The sequence below is a fragment of the Anas platyrhynchos genome, chromosome 1, assembly GCF_047663525.1.
Source record: "Anas platyrhynchos isolate ZD024472 breed Pekin duck chromosome 1, IASCAAS_PekinDuck_T2T, whole genome shotgun sequence".
In the NCBI taxonomy this organism is placed as follows: Eukaryota; Metazoa; Chordata; class Aves; order Anseriformes; family Anatidae; genus Anas; species Anas platyrhynchos.
In genome coordinates, this window is record NC_092587.1 from 60,983,583 (window position 1) to 61,006,438 (window position 22,856).

Sequence of the window (22,856 nt, forward strand, 5' to 3'; positions counted from 1 at the left end):
GGGCTTACAGGCAATCAAATTCCCTGCCAAAATATCCCTTGTTTGGTTATAATGGTTATAATGGTTTGGTTATAATTCTCAAGTATTGAAATGTGAGGCTGGTATGTTAACCATCTTTTTGCTCAGCATCAGAATTGTCAGAGTTCAAAAATGACAGAAAAATGTTCTTCTGTCTGGTGCAAGATTTTATTTTTATTTTATTTTTTTCCTGCTGCAATACATGAGCTTTAGTTCAATGTGAAGGTAAAAATCAGCATAAAAAGAAAACAAGATCAAGGTTATCACCTGACAGATATACCCAAGAGTCTTGCTATGAAACACCATTACTCAGCTTTATTTTCAGGCAGATTCCCATGGCAGATTTTACAGTGTGTTCTCATGAAAGTGGGCTTTTTTTTTTTTTTTTTTTTTTTTCTTTTCTTTTCCTACATGCAGCAGTAAGAAAAAAATCATTCTGTTGTGCACCAGTGTAATAATAGGTTCCAAAGTCAGTGGGCATCCCTTACTAGGGCTTGGTGCAGGTTTTTGGCCCAGCTGATGAAAATTTGGTTGTAAGAGTCAGACAGCTATTTAATGCGAAGTCCTGTTTCAGTGAACATAGAAGTTATTTTCTTGTGCAGAAGTTCAAGCAAGTCTTTCTAGTGGACAACTTGATTTGTTGTGGACATTTTTGTTTGCTAGTCTTTTGACTCTCATACCCATGTAGAGCTGTTTTTTTCTGTGTGTTTTTTGTTTGCTTTATTTTTGTTTGTTTGTTTGTCTCAGCATCTAGGAAACCCCTCTACCAACAAGGCCTTTTTCCATTTACTTTTCTTTTTCATTATCTCCAGTAGTTGTTTCCAATACTTGCAGGTGCATAAAATACATGAAGAAATATTTAATTGCTCTTTCCACTTAGCTTAGCTTCAAAGAGAAATGTTTAAGCATCACCAGCTTTGGTAAGCCCTGAGACTTTCTGTAAATCAAAGACCTGAAAGCTTGTATTCATTCAAATAAAGCATTATTAAATTTTAAATTTAATTTCTCTATTTTGTAGATAGTTTGGCAAACATATATATATATATATTTTTTTTCCCCTGTAACTTTAAAAGCAGATTAAATAGTAGGATGAAGTAACTAGCTTGTATGTAGAGATTCAAATGTAGAGATTTTCCTTTCTTTTACCTTTCTTTTCTGTGAATCCCTAAAATCTGTCTATGGGACTGGCAGACCCTTCAGATATGTCATGTGTATGCTCTGCTGTATAATTTAAAAGCTTGGTTTTTATAGTCATCTTGGAAGGCAAGTAGTCCACAGACCACCTTCTGCCAGCCAGGGTTGAAGATTGTGGCTAGAGTAGAAAAAGAGTCAGTTCTGTACAGTTCTAGGAAAGTTATGTTATTGTCAGTTTTTGGTATTAGATTTGATCTTTACTGGATTGTACAAAGCTGTTACAAGCAAATTGTTGTTTTATAGAGAAAACAATGTATTTCTGAATGATAATCTATCTGGACTTCACACTCACTTGAAAGCTTAGCTTTTTGAGTGATTGAAATAGACGCTATTATTGATTTCTATGAAACCGGTGTGAAATTAAGAATAAGAGCTTGTTTTCTTACCATTTTTGTATTGCTGATCTTTAATAGCTCAGAAGAATCCAGCTGTGTAAAAAGAACACCCTTCTAGTCTGGGTCTGCTTTTAACTTCTCAATGTGTAAAACATTAATTACTTTAAATTTCCGGTTCTCTGAATTTCACATAGTCCTCTACAGTAATGAAGAGCTGGAAATGTTCTGGAAGTTAATGATAGGCCAAGTTAAGTTTAATAACTGTCAAGAAATTTGATGATGTCATCTTCTGCTGCAGTTTCTTTATCATTATCAGCTCAGCAAGGTTTGAGTGAGGCAGCATTTGAGGAGGTGATCCTTAAGAATTCTCTTGAGCAAATCTAGCAGGAAATGGTGTTGCACACTAAGATTCAAATTCAGAAGGATTGACAGAAAAGCCTTAATGTCTTATATATTAATTAGCTGCCTCTAACCAGAAAGAAATACCCAGTACTGCAATGTGGCTGGTGTATTAATTCCATGTTCTGTATCTTAGGATGAGATGGATAGCTGTAGGCACTGTCCGACTGAAGTTTCTGCAAGGTCCTGATCCCTTCAAATCATCAGCTATCTTACTCTGTCTTTTGAAAGAGCTAAAGATTTTATCAGCCCTAACTTTGTTATGTGTTGGAGTTATAGTAGGTAAACCCCAACAGGATTCCCCATGTACTTAAATGCATGATTCCCTATTTATTGTTATACACTGTTCAGATGCATAGTTAGCCTTGCATTTTTTAACCCATTTTAAGATGTATTGTCATAAATAATACTTTGCTCTCACACAGCGCATTTCATTCGTAGGCCTCCAGTTTGCTTCATTTTATCTATGGACGTGACAACTCATTTGTGCAGTACTTATACTTTAAAGTAGTTTTCAATAATTCTGCTCCCTCCGGTGACTCTCCTTACACCGTCATGGAAGGATTCCCTGGAGATGGTGAAAGCATCAAAGAAGCCACAGAATTTTATCAACATTCACTGGGGTTTAGTTTGCATAACATCAACAGTTGCAACTATGATCAGGGAAGGGTCAAATCAAGTGTGCAATATGACTGTTAAAATCTGGAGAGTGTTTATGGCTATCAGTCTCACTAACGATTATTTATGTAACTTGCTAAATATCCTGAGCATTGCCTGGTACCAGGAGTATCATCCTCATTTTAAAGAGTACTTAAAAGGAGGATGCTCCATTTTGTCCATTTTTGGCTGTTATAGCAGGCGATTGGGCATGTCTCCTGGCAAAATGCACTCCTGAAGAATCTCCTTGCTGTCTTACTTCGGCTCTTAATTTAGCTACTCCAGCTGGGAGGTCATTTCCTGTAAAACTTATATTGTCTGTGGAGGGTGATGCACAACAGGAACTATAGCAGGGGTTCCCAGTTACTTTATCTGGAAGATTACTTCTCTTCTGGCCATCCAGGCAGCTCTGTGAGACCAGCCTCCTCTAGGTATCTCACAGCATCTGAAGTTACTGAGTGCAAATACTTGACTTCTTTGTTATCTTCCCAGTGTTTAATGACTGGTTTTGCAGTGCTAAGTTGTAATGCTGCCAACACATATGCAGAACCAGGGAGCAACTATGGCTCAGTAGGTTAATTATATGAATAGGAAACAAAAATGTTTATTACAACTCTGTGACCTTAAAATTTATTCTTAGAATAGGAAATAAAAATAGCTGTTTCCAATAGAAAAACTGGGTGCTAACATGGAAATAGCATGAATAAGGCATACCACAGGAAATGTATTATTATGTGGATGTGCTGGGAGGTAATTTTTATTTCTTAAGCTGCACTAGCTTGCAGAATTACCAGAATTCAATTAGCAGCCTTTTTAACCTGGCTTGCTTTCTTTCTTTTCTTTCTTTCTTTCTTTCTTTCTTTCTTTCTTTCTTTCTTTCTTTCTTTCTTTCTTTCTTTCTTTCTTTCTTTTTTTTTTTTTTTTTTTTTTCCCTGTTAGTGCATTATTCACTTTGAATGGTTTAATATTTAATTTACAATTCAAATGTATGTTTTGTTATTTTTTTATTTTTAATGCAGCACCTTTTATAAGTTGACCTAGGGAGGTAGCTAGAACCATGTGTCAAAATTCACCCCAAGTTGCTGCTCCCTAGCAGCCGTTATACACATAAACTGAATTTCTGTCTGTCCATATCTTTGCAGGTAAGGTCTCTGTCAAGATCCATCTCCCCAGTCAGTGATTTACATTTGCTGGCTGTTTCAGCAGAGCAGTTGGTGACGCTGCAGAGAAGGGATAGAGACTGTCTGTAGGGGTGTACTGGTACAGAGGGTTGAACTTTGCTGAGAAGGCAGCCCAGGGTGTCTAGCACTGCGACAGGCTGAGTGATTCCTAGTTATATGGACAGAGCACTTGAGTCTCCAGTCTTGTCAAGCTGTCACATTTCATCAGCAATAAATCTGCTTGCTAAATAAATGAAAAAGGTAATAAAACATTTCTATTAGTCATGACAAACGCTTGTCTCAGGAAAAGCTGAGGAAAAAAAAAAGACTTGATTTAAATATTTATTAAATCAAGTAACTTTTGAGACTTCTTTCAGACCTGAAGGTATGTTATGATATAAAACAATTCAATAATTCATGTTATATATTACACGAGTGGTGCAGTGTTGCTCAGAAGAAATAAAACCATTCTTACTTTAATGTTTCTAATTTTAAGGTAGTTTGGCATTGCATGTTAACCATGTTTTTGTTCAATTTCTCATTCAACTCTCTTTTCAATACCATCTGCTTGCTTGTTTTAACCACTTTTACAATCAGGTGATTTTTGCTATCTTCACCCTCCTCCTGAATATGCCCAGCAGTCCCATCTGAATTTATTGGGTTAGTGTGCTAAGCAATATTCATAAGCATATGCAAATGTGAGCCCTGTTCTAAAAAACGTTTCCCCGTTTCTAGTTCAATACCTTCCAAGTCTTCCAGAGTTGTGGCTTATTTTACAGTAGTCTAATCTACTTGTTATGCCTGTTGGTTTTGTTGATCTGTAATGTATTCATTTATGCAATAGGTTCTACTCTAACAAAGCACTTAAAATTAAGATTGAAGGTAGGCTTGGTGACAAGACTGTGATTAGCTCAAAGCTAAGTACCTGCCTGAATGCTTTGCTGGATTGGATGCTTAGAAAATATAGGAAAAGATTGGTTTAATTTTGTTGAATGTGTTTTAGAGCTGTTTTACCCTAATATCACCAGACCAACCTCTGGTTATGAGTACTCAATGAAGAAGATTTGCCATAGGTTGCTAGGCTTTTCTTTTGACTTCACAATTTTCTAGATCTCGTTGCTGTCTTTTCTGAGCTATAACCTTAGCTAGCAGCTCTGTTTTGCATGAGAAAGTGCATCTTTGTCTCTTAACAAGTAATTTCAGGGCAACTGTGTATTAAAATACTGGATGTAGATGGCAATGAAAAGCTGATGTCACCAATTCATTTGACTTCTGCACGTGTGAGGAGAGCAGAATAATTATACAAACCCAGACTGCAGCAGCCCACCCAGTAACTGTATCTCTGAGATCCAACCTGTGATTAAGGAGGAAAAAGATGAAATGAATGGCACAAGGGCCACATTCTGCTCTTGTATTAATTTGTGCTGAGCCAGTATTAGAAACGCTGGGAAGAAAAAAAAAAAAAAAAAAAAAGGCTGTCCCCCACTGAAAATGAAATCTGAGGAAAAGATGTGTCTGTATTTTTCCAGTTCATTATCTTACCTGCTGGTGTTTGTTTTTTCCATTCCTCAAAGCAGTGTGTCCTAGCCCCCAACAGATGCCAGGGGATTTACAGGACTTAGTTTAACTTATGCTCACTGTAAAACAGCTCCAAATCCAATGTTACAAGAATTACCCGTGATTGCAGCTCCTGCTTTCCTGAATTAGCTAGACTGTTTTTTCTTTTTCTTTTTCTTTTCCCATTGCTGTGAGACCAGGGCATTAGGCATTGCTGAGACCACTGAAAGCCACACACAACTCCAGGTGTTTTCAGAGAAAGGGACATTTGTTGAGTCGTCTTTGCGAACCCTTCTTCTTCTGCAGTATTTAGCTTGGATGTGTTGTCACTTCTGGAGCTATAACAAGCTCCTCACGAAATTCACACTGTGCAGTTCCTGTGTGTTATTTCTCAGGGGCAAATCTATACTACGGATTTCTTTCCCCCTTGTTCCTCTCTACTTGAGTTTTTGGCACCTTTATCAAGGATAGTACTTGAGCAAATGCTTCACCTGATTGCACTGCCTAGCCTTGAGGGTAGAAATGGGGTTAGGCACACTTGAAAAGATATGAGCTGAGGCAAATGCTTAAAGCTTTCTTTGAATCTTCTTCTTCGCATCAGCAAACTAAATAACTGCTTTCCCAGGAAGACTACTCATAATTGTTTTTACTATAAATATTATGATAGCGAGAAGGAGAAAAGAAGGTGGTTGCTTGCTTGCTACCAGTAGTGTTACTGAATGCAGCCTATACCCAGGGCAATACAGAGTTCCAGGCTCTTGCCCAACTTGTTCTTTCTCCTGGACTTGTCCCAACAGGTGTTGGCAGTGAGTTTACTTTTCCTCTCTTTGTCTCTCTTTCCTTCTGCGTCCCTTTACATTACAAAGGGTGAGGACTGACTCTTGCTCTGTGTTTGACCCTGCCTACCCAACTAGCAGGACTTGCTGTCCAGCTGGCATATCAAGGTGTTCTTGTAATACAAATAAATATTAAGAAATCTCTATTTTGCCCCTCAGTCATCTGTGACTTGGGACTCTCTGTGTCATTGACACCGACTGACCACTTCACCATCACTATGAATGGTCTGAGGGTTCTTTGCGTTGGACATAGATGTCCTCAATTAAGGCTCAGGTGCCAGGGTCTCAGCCCCAACCTGTGAACATTGTTGAAAATTCCCTAAAGTGCTTCAAGGCAATAATTCAGACAGAAGCATTAAATTCCACGGCAGCATTGGAAACACTGCCTTGATGTCCATATAGCATTCACTCAACATGGGCAATCTTCCTTCTGCCTTCCTCACGTGTCAGTCCAGAGTCCTCATCAATTTTGGTAGTATATGAGTGCACAAGTGGATTGAGGCATTTGTCTTAATCCAGACATACTGTGAGGTATGTTCTCAGCTGAGAGGCCATATGCAGAATACTTTCTGACTAACATTAGTTTTCTGTTTGTCTTTTACAGCACTTTTACAGGCAGTCATAGCTGGTGATCTGCTGAAGGTAAGCACAGAGCACTGAGTGTCCACGTTTTCACAGCTATTTGCAGGTCTGATATACTGTAAATTATATCACACCTCTGCTCAGAACATAAATAGACTGCTGTAGGGACTGCTGGCAAATGCTATTTTACAACCTTTCCAGGAAACCTTGAATATTAGGGGAACACATCAGTAAGGTGAGGTGTGAAATTCGAGTGAATAGGATCTGGTGTTAGGCAGCACCTCTCAGCCCAGGATCCATAGTGCACTGTATGGAGCAATGTGTCAGTTACTAACAGGGAAATTACTATACTAGCAGAGGCAGCACTGAACCGGGTAGTTCTGGTGCAGCCTTACACGGTAAATGAGATTTTATTGTAGTGATATTGGTGGCCAAGCCACTAGAGTTGTTAGAGACATCTTAACTTCTTCCTACATAGTGACAGGATCAGGTAGAGTGAAACTCATTTTAGTGTCTTATGGTCTGATGGACATCTCAAAACACATAATGTCTTGGTATTGTCAGATTTTGGTACCCTGCTTTGGGAGGAAAAGGCACCCATGTTAAAAAGTTTTGTTCCCAAAGTCTGACATTTATTCAGGCTGTGTTTTTCAGTAGCCAAGTCAGGGTTTGCAAACTTGCTCCAGAATTTGGATGAAGGCTGTGATTAATGACTGCAATATTATCTGGGAAAAGCCAGCTTGGAGCCATTTGTAAAAATGACAGTACTTTTAGGCCAACTCTTTGCCTGCAGGTGCACCTTCCATACCTCCTCCCTGGCTGTGGTGGCTGTAGAACCTAGGGAGCATTCCTCGAACAAGCAGTCATAAACATATTGTCCAGTTTCTGCTTCTTGAAAGCTTTTTGCCCGTGTTTGCTTTGACAGGGAAATTTCTTGCCTTCATTCACATGTTTTACATCATAAATAACGCTCCACTGTGACAAGCTGCTCCTTCTTTTCTGCATTAATCTGTACTGGAAGCCCCCACAGAGTCTGCAGCAACTCTGAGAGCTAACCAGTGGGTGTTCCCTGTCCCTTCTTACCCTGGATAGTGTTTCCCACTCAGAGCGCCCTGGACAAGGTAGAGTGTGTGAGAAGGGAGATCTGGGGCAGCTCAACTCCAGCTCCCTGTGGATTTCTGAGTTTTCTGGTTTATTCAGAAAGTGTTTGCCTTGGGTATGCCTCCCTTACTGAGGAAAAAAAAAAAAAAAGGAATTTTCAGCAGATGAACCAACATTTTCTATCAAATATGTATATTTTTAAATATCCCAACAACTTCACTGGACATGGGCTTGCAAGCATTGCTAGCAAGCAGTAACTCACTGCTTGTAAAGAAGCAATGCCTCATTATACAGGAAATATGACCTGGTCTTATTAACCCATACAGTTGTCAATACTTCCAGTTTCAGATGTTATTCATTGAGGCCTAAAAACAGACTTGAAAGTAATATTATACTTCATCACATTGCATTGCATTGTTGTACTGATTTCCTACAAAAAATGATAAATGATTTGCCTTCATATTTGTTTTTCTGCTTCTCCTTCCTTATCCTTTTCCCATGTGTGTGTGTGCATTTTTTTTGTTTGTTTGTTTATTTGTTTTTTCCAGTTCATAGAATGCTGTAAAAAAGGAGCCAATTTGTTAATCCAAGGACCCGACCATGGCTCCTTGCTGCACCATGCTGCCAAGACTGGGCACGGAGAGATTGTGAAATATATCCTGGAGCACGGTGAGTCACAGTGGGCAAACCCACAGAGAGCTGTACTTCAGCCAAGTGTCAGTAGGTAAAATTGCACAGCACAGCATGGTTGGGAGTGCCCTCACTCCTTGTGGTCACCCTCAGCCAAATGCCCATCTGCAGCATGTGTGAGCAAGAGGCTCGGAGCATGTTAGAAATGGCAGTGATGACTCCAGATAAAGGGAAACTAAAATAATTATTCTTTTTGAGGAGAATAGGTATTTGCACAGTTGCATCAGTTGTAAGGCTGTGAAGACCCAGTGTGATGCTCTAGCTTGATCTCTGGCATGGGACTCCTCTGAACTAATTTGTTTTTCAATTAGAGCATCTGTTGTAGAAAGCATCTAATCTCTATTAAAACATTTACGGCGATGGAGAGCCCCTGCTATCATTGATATTATTTCAGTGTTTAATAATACTCTGCTTAGGAAACCGTGCATTTGACTAAATTTGCCTTGTTTATTCTCCAACCTTCCAATATTATGTCTCAGTTAAATTCAAGATTTGTAACAAAAATTGTGATCTGTATTTTATGTATATATATTTGTAGTCTATGATCTTGCCATGTTCCTTTTTTTTCCTTTGGACTCTTTTTATCTTTGTCAGTAACAGGGCTGCAGGCATGCTTACATGGGCTATACAACAATTTGTGTGTGCCCATATGTTTGAGGCAGTAGAGTCTCTGCCTGTTGGAACTTCAGTAATCTTGTTCCATGGTTGCTGGAGAATGATACAGACAATAACAGTCACTGCTCTGAATGCAGAGCTACAGTCCAGTGATCATCCTCTTGTTCTGCAAGATATGATTTTGAGTCCTTTAAACATTCTTGTAAGTATTCTCTGACCCCCTCTCCAAAATATCAATGGCTATTTTGACTTTTGGGTGTCAGAATCAGATATATTATTTCATTAGAAGTCTTAGCACTAAACACAGAGACTGCCTCTGACAAATGGAATGTGTTAACTAATGCTTGAAAGTTACTGCAGAAACTGTACAGAGAGGAGAAAAAACCACTCCTCATAGTAAAGGAAGAGGCAATAATCCATCTGTTAATGTTTGTGTTAATTGGGGTGGTATTTAGCTTCAGTTAATTGGGGTGGTATTTGGCTTCAGTTTGACTTCTAACATTTAGGTGTTTACATACAGGTGTTAAGTAGTCTATAGGTGTAAGTTCCCATACTGTCAAGAGATTAAGTTCGTTTGTCCATGTATGATAGAGGTACTAGAGAAGACATGTCTTCTTTCAGTGTCAGATGGAAGTGAGGTGAGCTTCTTTAATAGAGCACTCTTCTAGTGTGAGTAGCTAAAGGGAGATCCTAGGCACAGTAGACATTGGAGCCCAGCAAGTGATCCATGTTACAGCTACCTGTGTGCTTCATTCATTTAGCTAAACATAACTGTCTAATGTAATTTGCCCCTGAACATCCATGACATCTGCATGGGTGTACAAGGTAACATAAAGGCCTGTTGGAGGCTCATATCCTTCTGGACTGGTAGCTGGAGGCCAGGAAATCATCCCTGTCATCGCAAATGCAAACCGAGGCTTGCCCTTCAAGAGATCAAATGGCACAAAACAACAACAACAAAAAAGTGTATGCAACTGAACTATGCCCCAGATATTTGGCTGAGGGGGATCTGAATTGCCCTTTTTAATGTGTAAATACCTCCATAAGAGTAGATATGTGTAGTTGGTCTTACATTCAAATACTAGCTGTTTTTCTCACAAGTTGTAACAAGTTTTAGTATTACTAACTAGTATTACTAACTCTATCTCTTAACTTCTCTGGATTATCTCATTAGTCACAGTTCATATATGTGCCTCTAAATTCAGTAAATAGGTGTAATTACACATACATTGGTTTACTGTACATACATAGGTTTCTTCTCTCAGTGCACATGACTTGTGCCACTTCACTGTCATGGATGCCTCTCTAGGATTTTTTTTAGGTTCATATGCCTTAGTTTACAAACTGACACAGTTACCATTCCTTCGATGAAGGTTTAGAATGAGGTAATTTAGGCTGGTAAAGATGTGAGTAGGATATCCATGGGAATTTTTGAAGTGAATAGAGAAATGTGAGGGATTACGGGCTGCTAGACAAAGACAAACCAGAAGGCTGAGCAAATGTCAGCTCAGTTCCTCTCTCCCCCCTCTATCCCCAGGGATGGCAGGAAGCTTTTGCAGCTTTCCAGACATATGTCTTCTGGGCTTCTCCAAATGCATTGTTTGTTTAACATTCTCTAGGGATCAGAGAGTGCATGGGACAATACTGTAATAGAAAGAGGCCTTCTCTCTTCTACTAAGCAATTAATGAAACTCATTTCTACCCTGGGTACTTCTCAGTCACAAACGAGCTCTCTTGCTGAATCATCATCATCATAATGTCCTTGTTTTTCTGTTGCGTTCTCTGGCACCTGGCATCTTCTCAACATTAATTAGTGTATTAGTGCTACTAATATCTGAGTCTTTCCCTGTATCTAGCTTCTCATTTCTGCTGATACCCACCCCTGATAAAAATGGATCTTACGCTTGTTCTGGCAATTACCTCCGCCCACTTTTACTTCCCCCATAGTTTGTCTGCTTTCCATACATGGCTGGAGATTATTAACATTGGGAGTTCCACAGCAAAATACCCTCCAGCACACAGCACAGAAAACCTATTATTAATCACAGGGAAAGTCTTCTGAATATATTTTAAAGTAACAAAACCAGCAAGACAAAACCCACCGTACCAAGAGTTTTAACTACCTAGTGTGAAGCTACTGGTGTGAATCAAATGTGGTAAAGAGGTGGGAAATTCTCTCCCCCCCCCTTCCCCAACAAACACACCACATCCATAAGACTGGCATTATGAAAGAGGAAAAATGGTGTTGTGATGCTGAGGCTGTCCTTTCCAGTGATGGCTTTACACCTTCTGCAAACATGCAGGGGAATTAATACAAGAGGTTATTCTGTGATCTCAATCAGAATGATTTCAGGTGTTAAGGGGAAGAAAATAACCCTTCTCAAGCTAGAAAAAAGCAGAGATGAGTCACACAAACAGACTGCTGTGCAGTGTTGCCAGATACTTATCAGAGGACTAGCACAAGCCTGGAATAGAAGCTGAAGCACCGATGTAGTAGGTGGTGGAACGACAGCTGCTTACTGCTGCAGGAATGGTCATGCTGGTTGCTGTTCCTGCAAAACAGTTTCTCTTTATCCTTTGTGTACAAAGGGCAGAAACACAGACCTAAATGTTGTTCAAGAGGGCCTTCATAAATCAGGGGTCCTTTGCTTGTATTGGGAAGGTCACCTTTTAAGATCTGTCTGTAGCTAGGCTAAGAAACACTTCGCAAGAAACTGAGGGCCAAACTCAGTAGGTATCAGAACCACATCTGCTTATGGCTGCAGTCACCAACTGTCTCACAACCCAGTGCTTGCACATTATAAAAGAGTTAACTGTTTACTTGCTTAACACAATCAGAAGTAGGGAAGGCTTAAGAAGATCTAAATCAACATCTGTATTTGGAATCAAACTTGACTTGGAATCTTCATCTGCCAGTTCTGAACTATTTATAATCTATAACCGTTATTCAAGACAAACAATCCAAGGTTGATCTTCTCCTTCTTTTATCTTCTTCTCTAGAGGCTCAAAAGACAAGCAAGAATTCTCTATTAGTTTTAAACAGAATAGAGGAAAGTTAATTACAGTTGCTTAGGATTTTGTGTTGGAAACTTCTAGTGGGATAGTCAGTCAGTAGAGCATTTCTGTAACCTCAGGTCTCAATGTCCTTGCTCCACTGGACAGCATCCTCCAGTAAGCAAGAAAAGTCTTTAGTTACTTTTTTGTTATGATTGGAAAGCAAATTCTTCTGTGACAGAGATGTATGTCAGGGACAAAATTTGGATAGCCATCAGAAAGTAACACTGTAGGAGAGTGAGTATGCCTGACATTCACTACTATCTCTACATTTGCAGAGTGTTTTATGGTGGGAGGACATTTGTGAGGGCCCTCAGCAGAAAACAGCTCAATTTTCCTAGAAGGCACAAGGTATAAAATAGCCTATTTTATTTTCTAAATTTACCAAATTTCAGGTTAACATGGGTGAGAGACTGTTCAAATGGAAGGTGTGATCCCGTAATCAGACTACACTCCATGTTACAGTGGAAATTCAAAGCCAAAAGACACTAGTAGTACAAAACAGACACTATTAATCTTCACATCAGGTAAAAATGAGTGCAGAATTGGGGGAAAACCTGAAATTGTTCTGCCTTTTCATATTACTACTATTTTAAAAATATTCTCTCTTTAACTGTAAGGAACCAAATACATTTTTGTCCCACAGTTAAAAACCTTAATCAAATTATTGACCGAAGAGGTTTTTGATAGATAAACACCCAGAAATGCTGCTAATGGAAGACATTGCTGTTTAAGGTAAATTCACTCCTTCCTCAGTTCTACAAAGGAGGGACTGACGAGACAAGAGACTGGCAGGGGTTAATAGCTGTGGGTCTCCTGGGGGTAGCTGTAACCACCTCCATTGGAGAGGGCAGGGTGTGCTGCAGGCCTGGAGGCCTTTTGTACTGCATGGTGCTGTATGTTTTGGAAATGCCTCAGAAATATGGTCATTTTGCCTCTCTTTTATGTTGTAGTGAGCTCAGCTAAAGGGCAGCTGCTTCTCCTTCCCTTCCCTCCTCCCATCCCCAGCTTAGGCTGCTCTGCCTCCTGAGAAATTGGAGAGGGGCTTTAGTGGAGTGAAAGAGGATAGAAGGAGAGAAGGAAAAAAGTTAATAATTCTACACAGACAGTCTATCAGAGATGTTAAGGGAAGAAAGTGATCTCAGCTGGGCTTCCCCTCAGTGCGTCATGCTTTTCAGCTCCTTTCATGCGAACTTCTCCCCCTGTGTCCCCATCCTGCCATTCTTTAGTCCCCATGTCTCTCTCTTTCTCTCTCTCTCTCTTTTTTTTTTCTTTTTTCTTTTTTTCTCCCTCCACCTCTCCACACATTTCTATCTTTTGTTTTTATTTCCCCCCCTGCTGCTTTCCTTGATAGAAATCTCACTCATGCATTTCCCTTCCGGATTTCTATGGGGTTATTTTGTCCTCTCTCTCTCTGCGCCTTGGTCCCCTTTTCTTTCTTTGCCTCTTGTCCTAGAGTAAAACAGCCGCCTCCCTGCTGGGCCAGGATGACAGTGCTGTTAGCTTTCCCAGTGCCAGCCCTTCCCACATCTGTGCAGCTTTTGTCCCAGGGCAGAGGGGGATTTGGAATGGTCGGTTGGCAGCGCCAGGGAGACTGATGTAAAAATGAGGTCCAAAAGAGAGGGGAAAGGGAATTAGGAGGAGGGCGTGAGATGGTTTAAGAGAAGCACAAGCGAAAATAAAATAAAGAAGTGCGGGGCACAGATCAGACTGTGTGTGAGTTGGAACCATCTAATTTCAGAGATAGAGCAGAGGGAATGAAATGAACAAATTCTGGATGTTGCTGCAAATTGAGTAACCCCAATATCTAGGTCTTAAGTATGTCTGGGGTGGAACTGGGTTGCTCCCATGAGATGCTTTATTTGGAACAGTTTGCTGGAGAGCCCTCTTTGTACGTGGCACCTGCTTAGGTTTGTACTCATGGACTGCCCACTCAGTCCTCAGCACTTGGTTTCTCTGACCTAGTGTCGCTGTTTTTTCCTGTTCCTGACCAGTTTTCCTTTATCCTTGGTTTTACGTCTCACCAGACCTGCTCTGCTCTGGCTCTTCTGTTCTCTCAGATCATATTCTTCTAACTTATCTCCTTCTTTACTCCTAATGTTTTAACCTTTTTTTTTTTCTGTTTTTCTCAACTTTCCATGGTAAGTACCTCTATGCCCAATGCAGCCAGTCCAGACACTGTGCTCTACCATTGCATCACAACCTTCATTGTCCCATCTATGAACAGAAATAGACTATTATTAAGTTAACATCGCAGGTCATTCCTTGTTACCCACCTGTGGGATGTGGTGTTGCAGTAAGCCATGGGGAATCACATTTATTTTTGAAGAACATGATTTTCTTTAGAATACACTGTGTTTTAAAAAAGGAGAGAGGCTAATGAGCTTGGAGAACTGCCATAGTAGGCATGCAGGTGCACTGTGCCCTGGGGACTAGGCGTGCTAGTTTTTTTGACCACCTCTTTCACAGAATGGTGGAATATAAAGGTAAGGAGCTATCTGCAGTTCCAGGAGCTATGGCAGCCAGCTTCCCCGACAATACTGCCTGTATATGTTGTAAAAGGAGTGAGGGAGAGACAAACAGCACTGACCCACTTCAACACATATTCAGTGAAATAAGTGAAGAGAAGTTGTGTGTAGGTCTTTGTAAGTAAATAGTGTGAAATTCCTCAGTTTCAGGTGAGATTTGCTGTAAGCTTGAGGACCCTTGAATCTGAAACTCACACTGTGATGAAGAGAAATATTCATGAAAAAGAAGTAAAATTTCTATAAAGTTTCACTGTTCCCCTTGCTAACTGCCCCATACCATCTGGCACTATGCTCCAGAGCAGTGGAGAGAAGAATAATAAAGCAGACTGCAAAGGGAAAAGTTCTTCTTTTTTCAAATGCAATCTAGATCCTTGCTTTTCCATATCGCTGTGATTCAATGATGGAATTTACTGCTATAAACATCTGCCTGCAGTGAATATCAAGAACAAAAGGACATTAATGTAAATGAATTATTTTGTCCCACTTAACAAAAATCTTTTCTATTTTTCTTAATCTTACTTTCCCGATCATTGCTGACCAGTAGAGTACAGGATTTGCATATCAATATAAAGACCGCTGGGAATATTCCACCCTGATCTACATTCTGTATAGTGCTATTAAATGAAGTAGCACAGGGATGTCATTCACAACAGAATTTGGCTAATTTCAACTTCCTAATGACATTTTCCGTCTAATACTAACAATAGATTTTAACTTGTTTTATATCAGGGTTTCCAGTATATCAGCATTTTCAATGCGCTGTACTTATGTGAACCACTTAATTGAGCAAGGTGAAGAGTGAGAAAATAAAATCCATGAATATTCATTTCCAGTATAATTTAGAGGCTGCTCCTCTCTGACGCTGACACTCCAGCAGTGACTGTGCATTCAGAATTTTGCTAGTGCAAGGGCTTGTGCAAACATTACCTTGAAGTTTAGCATATGTGTGCTAATTGAGCTTTCAGTTGGTTTCTTTTACATATTTGCACTGAATATTTTCTCCTGATAGTTGTGCTCCTAAAGTCATGCAAACAAATGCTACGTGACATACTTGACTGTCTTTTGCAGGTCCATCTGAATTGCTGGACATGACAGACAGTGAAACGTAAGTACAATCTACCCTATCTCCTCAATACATGTGTTACAGTAGCAGACGTCTCTCATTTTTCATAGTGGCACATCTCTTCAAAAACAATTAGTTATAACCCTTCCCCCTCCCCCCAAACACAAACAACAGCAGCAACACATATGGCTTTCTGGCCTAAAACAAATGTTTCTTGAGCTCCAAAAAGGTTTTCCTCTCTATTGCTTCCCATTACTCATTAGTCTTTCTAGAGAGATACAAGTCCAGCATTGTGCTTCAGTGTTTCCAGAGTCTAGTAGCTGAGGGACCAACATGAAGGATTAATTCCAAAAGTCAAGACTCCATCAGGGGTGATGGAGTCTAGATGGACTACCTGCTTCTCCTCAAGCAGTTGTAATAGCACAGACACTGAAATAAAGTTCAAGTGGATGTAGCTACGAGGGATTCCCTTTACAAAGGTTCCTCTACTCCTAACTCTTGAAAAGGGAAGGTTCAAGCTGTATGTGCCAGCATGAATTTGCCTTTTGATCCTTGGTGTGAAATCAGGTAGCACCCCATTCTTAATTTAGCTCTCATGCAGCAGAGAGAAATTCATTGCAATGTTGTCTATTAATATTTCAACTTGCCCTGTCAAGGATTGAGACTGAAATTCCTTTCTGGTCAGGTATGTGCAAGATCTGCCCTACTAAAGGCAATTCTTGTCATTTGTTATTTTAGGGGTTATGTAACAGCTGTTCTTGTTTGACACTAGTCTTATGGACACCACTTGCAACCCACGCAAAGCATACCTCCTCTTCTTTCTAGTCAAAGCTGGACAGACTTTTTTAACCTTGTTAGCACAGCCAGCCTCAGAATCCTGTTACATGTAGCTCTGGCCTGAGTTGCGGAGCTTTGCAATAAACCTGCACTGACTACACAGCCTTCTGTTTTGAAAAGCATGTGTTCAAGCTTCTCTAGTAGCTTACCAGTCCAACGGTAGAGAACAAAACTACAAAACTCCTCTCATATATCCATGAGAGCCAGGTGTCAGAACCAGGGCAGCAAAGGTAGCTGCCATGGCTTTGATGGACATGATTTTTCTATTATGCCTCCAAGAAAGAGGCTCAGATAAGAAATAGTAGGAAGAAAAAAAATGCTGTTACAGTTTAGCCTACTGTGAAGTAAGGTCTTTGGTTTGCCTTTGCAGCAGTTAACAGAACTGCTGTTTGGATGGGAATGTGACGTTCAGCTCTCTGAATATAAAAAAATCTGTGCATGTTTCTTTCCCACTCCTCAGAAGTTCTCCATCTGCAATTTGTGCATTACAAGTTTTCTTACTGAATCAAATGATGTAGATGGTAAGGGAGAGAGGGTACAAGTCCACCTCTGCTGGCAAAATGCAACTTTGCAGAAATACATCATCTATTAATCACACCTTATACTTCATAAATGTACATTGGTGGGATGCATCTCACTGCTGGTTTCTGTACTTTGGTCTAGGGGTGAGACGGCATTACATAAGGCAGCCTGCCAGCGCCATCGTGCCATCTGCCAGCTCCTGGTGGATGCGGGAGCCTCGCTGAGAAAGACGGACTCCAAGGTAACCCAGCCCAGTCGACCAGTTATAAAACACTGCAACCAAGCGAGACTGATCAGCATCCGTCCCTGCTGTGTGCATGATTGAGGCTTCCTTGTGTGTGCCAAGAGCAGCTCTTTTTTACGCAAGCTATTTTTATTTAGAAAACTGTATTGATTGAAACAAGTACAAGAGACTTCAGTTCAGTCCCCAACATGGGTCATCTTCACTATAGTGAGAGCCTGGCCTCAAACTATTCAGTGTGCTGGGTGTGAATGAGGCATCTCCATGGCACAGCAGCATCCTTCTCCTGTGTGGTCAAAAGAGAGGCCTGTGGGCAGGGACCACCTGGGGGAGTCTTGGTTTTTGATTGCATAGTGTCTGTGAGGCTTGATTGTTGTGGCTGACTTGCTTTGTGAGGATGGCTAACCATCATCTACTGCCCTCACTTGCCCCCGTGTTTATTAATGCAAAACTAACCACAACCCTCTCTCCGTGTAAGCTTAGCAGAGGAAGATGTCTGGGAAAAAATAAATCCTAGGAACAGCCTCTCAATACAACAATCTGATCGCTTGGGAACATGGTACAGAAGCTGCCCCTCTGGCATTTCTAAACATAACAGACCTGTGACCAGTATCTGAGAATTGGTTGGATGTCTGGATTCTAGAGTTAGAAGCAGTTTCACTGCAACAAGACAAAAAATTCCATGTTATGCTCTATGGAGTAGCCTATAAACCAGAGAGAGATCATCACTTTTTCATATAAGAGTACTATACATTGTAAAAGATAATTTCTGCAACATCTAAAATCCAGATAAGTGGCTACTAAGTTGTTAATTTTCATCTATGCAGAAATCCAGGAAGCAAGAATGGTTTTGTGGAGATAAATTAATGTGTTTTCAATATTTTTGATGGTTCATGATCAAGATGGTTTGTCCAATTCTACAGTAATCTTAGGGTAGCTGGGATAACAGCATAGCAAAGTGATGCACTGAAAAATAAAAAATTTTGACATGAGACAGAATGAACCACATTGAGCTCATCTCAAATGTTAGGAATCTCACTCTCCACATCCTTAGTAAAATTGTGCGTAGTTTGTGAAGTATGCTTTTCAAGTGTTATCTACAGTACTTTGCATTATATTCATTCACAGAGGGACTATAGCCCTTGAATGAAAACTCAGATCCTTTCAGCATGTGAGTCCTTCTGTGCAAGGTATCAAATAGCATGTCCTTATAGAGCTGAATTATTTGTCCTAAACCACACAAGGATTTTGAAAATCTTCAGAATCTCATGACTCTCATAGAAAAACTTGACTTGATACCAACTTTATTCATTGGGAAAATAAGTAAATTCTCTGGATGTACTTCTGTACTTCCTGTAGTAATTTCTCTGGGTCGCGCTTTCATCTGTTCTAAGTATGTTGGCACAAGACTTTTTCTTCATCTTTCTTTGTTTTAGGGTAAGACCCCTCGTGACAGGGCTCAGCAAGCTGGTGACCCAGATCTGGCCTCCTACCTGGAGAGTCGACAGAACTACCAAATGGTTCCCCATGAGGATCTGGAGACAGCAGTCTGATGTCCGAAAGCGGCAAAGAGAATCCTTGGAAATAGCAAGGCTGCACCTGAGCACTTGGGCATCGTGTGAGGAAGAAGCTGATGGAATCAACGTGTCTCTTGCTCTCATGGAAAATATCTGAGGACATGCCACCAGTTTCTAAGGGCTACTGAGTCTTGCCACGGAACAGTTAGGTTCCATAAGATAGCCCATGATGGATGAGGTGGGACTCTCAAAGGTCTGTGGAATCCATGGGCCACGGAAATTTACCTTTATTGCTTCCAGCAAGTAGCATGAACTTCTCCCATGTTCATCTGTACATTTATTAAAAAACAAGAAAAAGAAAAAAGAGAAGTTGGTGTGGGGGTACCAAACTAACTGGGACATTAAAACAACAAGCCAGGCCCTCCTCCATCCCTATATTTTCCTGCATACCTTTAATTCTCCCATTCATCTCACTTGTCATCAGTTAAATAGTACCTGTTATCTCTGTGTTTTCACAAATGGTCAGGCAGTAGCAGAAATTTTGAGGAGCTCTGGATGCCCTTAGGAAAAAACATTTTTACCTGCTGTGTTCCCTCCCTTGCTGTCCCATCAGAAGCTGCTTCCTCAGTGTTCAATCACTGGGGAGTTTTCTCACTGTTGGAGAGAATTCTGCCTATTGCCTTGTTTTCTAGGGTGTGGGACACAGTTAAATTTACAGCAGTAACAAAATCTAATGTCCTCATGTTGCTGGGTATATGGTTACGGTATTCTCATGAGACAGGCGTTTGATTGGAAAGGAGTTATATGGAATATAAAGCATTGTATGACAGAGCAGAAATCTACCCCTAAGGTTTCTTGCATCACCGTTGAGCTTATAATAACCAACTGGGTTTGCTCAGGTTTCAGACCAATCTAAAAGCTGATAGCTATTTTTACTTCTGGCAAGATGGGTTTTACGATGAGGAGAGGAAACCTGGAAGGCTATCCGTCAGCCATGAACAAATGAACAGGCACTGCCCTGGTCATATTGGGAATAGGAAAACCTCCTCTGGCTGAGCCTGTAAACTACCTGATTCCCCAAGGGATGGGGAACAAAGTTCTAAAGAGAGGATCTCCCCCTGGAGAAGGACAGGCAGCAGCTCTTTGCCTCATTACTTTCTATAGACTTGGAAACTTAAACTTGCTTAGCCACTATACAGGCCAGTTGTGTCTACTGTACTCGTCTGTTCTCTGTTTTACCTCAAAGATTATAACCACAAAAGAAGAAAAAGCAGACATACACAGACATACGTAAAATGTTCATCTTCAGGTTTTCAATCACTAAAGACAATTCAGCTGCCAGAAATAGCAGAGCTTCCACTTTGCTCAGTTCTTATGAAGATCCTCATGGCCCACTTTTGGCATAATTCTTGCAATAGATTTTTGAATTTTGCTTTGCTGTTTGTTTTGAAAGATCCAATGGTGTTTGGTTTCACATGCATCGCTAGGGGAAGGTCTCCATTAGATGGTGATCATCAGGATTACATGCAATTTGGAAACCATGGAAATAACTCAGGTCATTATTCAGATAAGTTTTTCTTCTTCCTCATTAGAAGTTGTAAAAATGAAATGAATGAGATTCCTTCCTTTTTCTTTTCTTCTCTCCCTTCTTCCCACCCTCTCTCCCTTCTCTTTTCTCCTTCCCTTCCTTTCCCTCCCTGCCTCCCTTCTTTCCTTCCCGCCTCCTTTTTTTCTTTTTTTTTTTTTCTTATTTCTTTTTTCTTTTTCATTTTTTTTCCTTCTCTTTCACTCTTTTTCCTTTCTTCCTACCTTCCTCTCTCTCTCTCTCTCCCTCTGTCCCTCCCTCCTTCTCTCCTTTCTCTCCTCCTTTCTTTCTTGACAAGAGTGATTGTTGTGGTAGAAAGGGAAGAGCTAAAATATATATATATTATTAATTTTTTTTCAGTTTTCAGAAGTTCATTTGATATGAGCAAAATATTTCTTTAGTATTTCTTCCTCTGGAAGGAAACTATATATATTTGTAATCTATAGATCAATGGTGACATGAAATGTATTTTGTCTTATTTTCTATCTTTACTTTACCTTTCTTGTTTAAAAAATAAAATATGAAAGCCAAATTCCTTCCCTTGATAATAATCCAGGGGCTTGTGGCAAAGGTGTATATATTAGAACAGAATTTGGCAAATGTTAAAACATCAGAGTATAATTTTTGTTTATGTGAAACTTGCATAAGGAAGATCCTCATGCTGTGGTTTCATAGTAGGCCTTGCATCATTTCCCAGCTGTGAGGAAAGACAACACTGTAATATTTCTATATATTTGACTAAAAATATGAATGATATTAGTATCAGTTGTATCTTTTTGCTGTTTTACTGATGTAAGAAACCAAGGAAGCTTCAACGATACCGGGGGCTGGATTCCGTCCTGTGCTGAGGCCAGACTGGGGCCTGAGCAGAGGATGCTGAGAGAGCACCTTGCAGCTCCCTCGTCCTGAAGTCCCATGAAGAAGGTGGAACAATAAAGGCTTGCTCTGATCACAGGTAGCCTCCAGAGGCCACGTGCAAATTGTTACAATGAAGCCAGGTCCAATCCCTTTCCATCTCCAGTAGTCCTTCCCTCGGTGATGCATCCCTCTTCTGTGGGGGGTGCCCACAGCAGGGACTGGATCTGGAGCAGCTTGTCAGGAATGGTCAGATTTCCCGAGCTCCTTGGTGCCATTCAGGCTGCTGAAAGGAACTGGAGCACACAACAGAGCCTGGCATGCTTTCTCCCCTGGCAGCTGGAGTGCCATGCTATGATCAGAGTGAGGTGGTCATGCCTCTGGAAAGCTTCCTGCTGTGTATATGTGGTAGGAGGCAGTTACTGTGTGATAAAAATTAAACCCCAGCACTGGAGATAGGAGAGGAGCTGGCTGTATGTAGTGCCTTTTAATATTCAAGGTGTCCCAAAGCACTGCACAAGTAATGCATAGATACTGGCAATCTATTGTATATGTAGATAACAGAGCATGTACTTTTTTTTTCTGTGATGGCTCACACACAGCCAGGGATATCAGAGAGTGGTTCACTAAGGGATAGAGCTTGGGGCCAGGATACTGCAGGGTTATTTCCTACTCCTTCCCCAGTGCTACTGTATTCTCAATTTTGGACAGCCACCACAAGTGGCTCTGCAGCAGTTAACAGTGACACATACATATTGAATCTCTTGAGCACTGGGGGCTTATCTTAGTACAGTATCATTGTGCCTACACTGTGCAGGGCCCAAATTTCAGCATGCAGCTGGGAGCCCACTTAAATTACATGTAAAACATTTCGATTTACTAAAATTGTCTGTGGCTGTGTCTATTTATGTGTGTATATTGCTATATATATGTATATTTATGAATATCAGTATGCATATATATAGACTCATGCACACTTTTAGAACTCTGCCATTTGAATGACAAAGTACCTAGGGATGCTCAGCTACTGAGGTTGCCGGACTGACAAAATGTCATTTTCCATTTTAATTTGTTATTAAAGGGGACCCTTTTCAGTAGAACTGAGGAGCTCCTGAACTGTTCCATTGTACTGGTTTGACTATCTCATTCTGGAGTAAAATGGAGGGAAATAAAGTATTTATAATGTTGATAAAATAAACTTACTTTTGTTATTTAATAGCATCAGTTACTTTTATTATTTCACACTTCAGTGCTAGAAATATATTTATGTGTTCCAAGGCACGATAGTGTCATACATTTCTCACTAATTATAGCATCCTTCAATAGTGTGAGGTGTGAGTTTGAATGACTCATATAAGACAGGAGTTCAAGGCAAATATTTGCACTGGCTTGCAGAATGTACCTCAGAGTCCAGTGGCTCTTTCACCATTTCACATGGTGGCTTGTCCACGGTTTTACACTTTAAGATGTCTGCAGATGTTTTTACTGACACCTGTCACCCTTCCTTTTC

General features: G+C 40.4%; 1 protein-coding gene across 7 annotated transcripts in view; it reads left to right on the forward strand.

The window, feature by feature from the left end:
* DGKI (diacylglycerol kinase iota) overlaps window positions 1–22,856 on the forward strand; it is a 217,091-nt gene that overhangs the window by 190,046 nt on the left and 4,189 nt on the right. For 2 of the 7 annotated variants that reach the window (XM_038168195.2, XM_027445394.3), the window contains exons 30-34: window positions 6,761–6,798; window positions 8,388–8,508; window positions 15,795–15,831; window positions 17,290–17,389; window positions 18,826–22,818. In XM_038168195.2, coding sequence (XP_038024123.2) covers window positions 6,761–6,798; window positions 8,388–8,508; window positions 15,795–15,831; window positions 17,290–17,389; window positions 18,826–18,942 — 413 coding nt within the window. In that variant the 3' untranslated portion in view covers window positions 18,943–22,818. Of the gene's footprint in view, window positions 1–6,760; window positions 6,799–8,387; window positions 8,509–15,794; window positions 15,832–17,289; window positions 17,390–18,825; window positions 22,822–22,856 lie in introns of those variants that run through there. The other 5 variants (XR_011809784.1, XM_038168188.2, XM_027445238.3 and 2 more) reach the window with 5 other exon arrangements.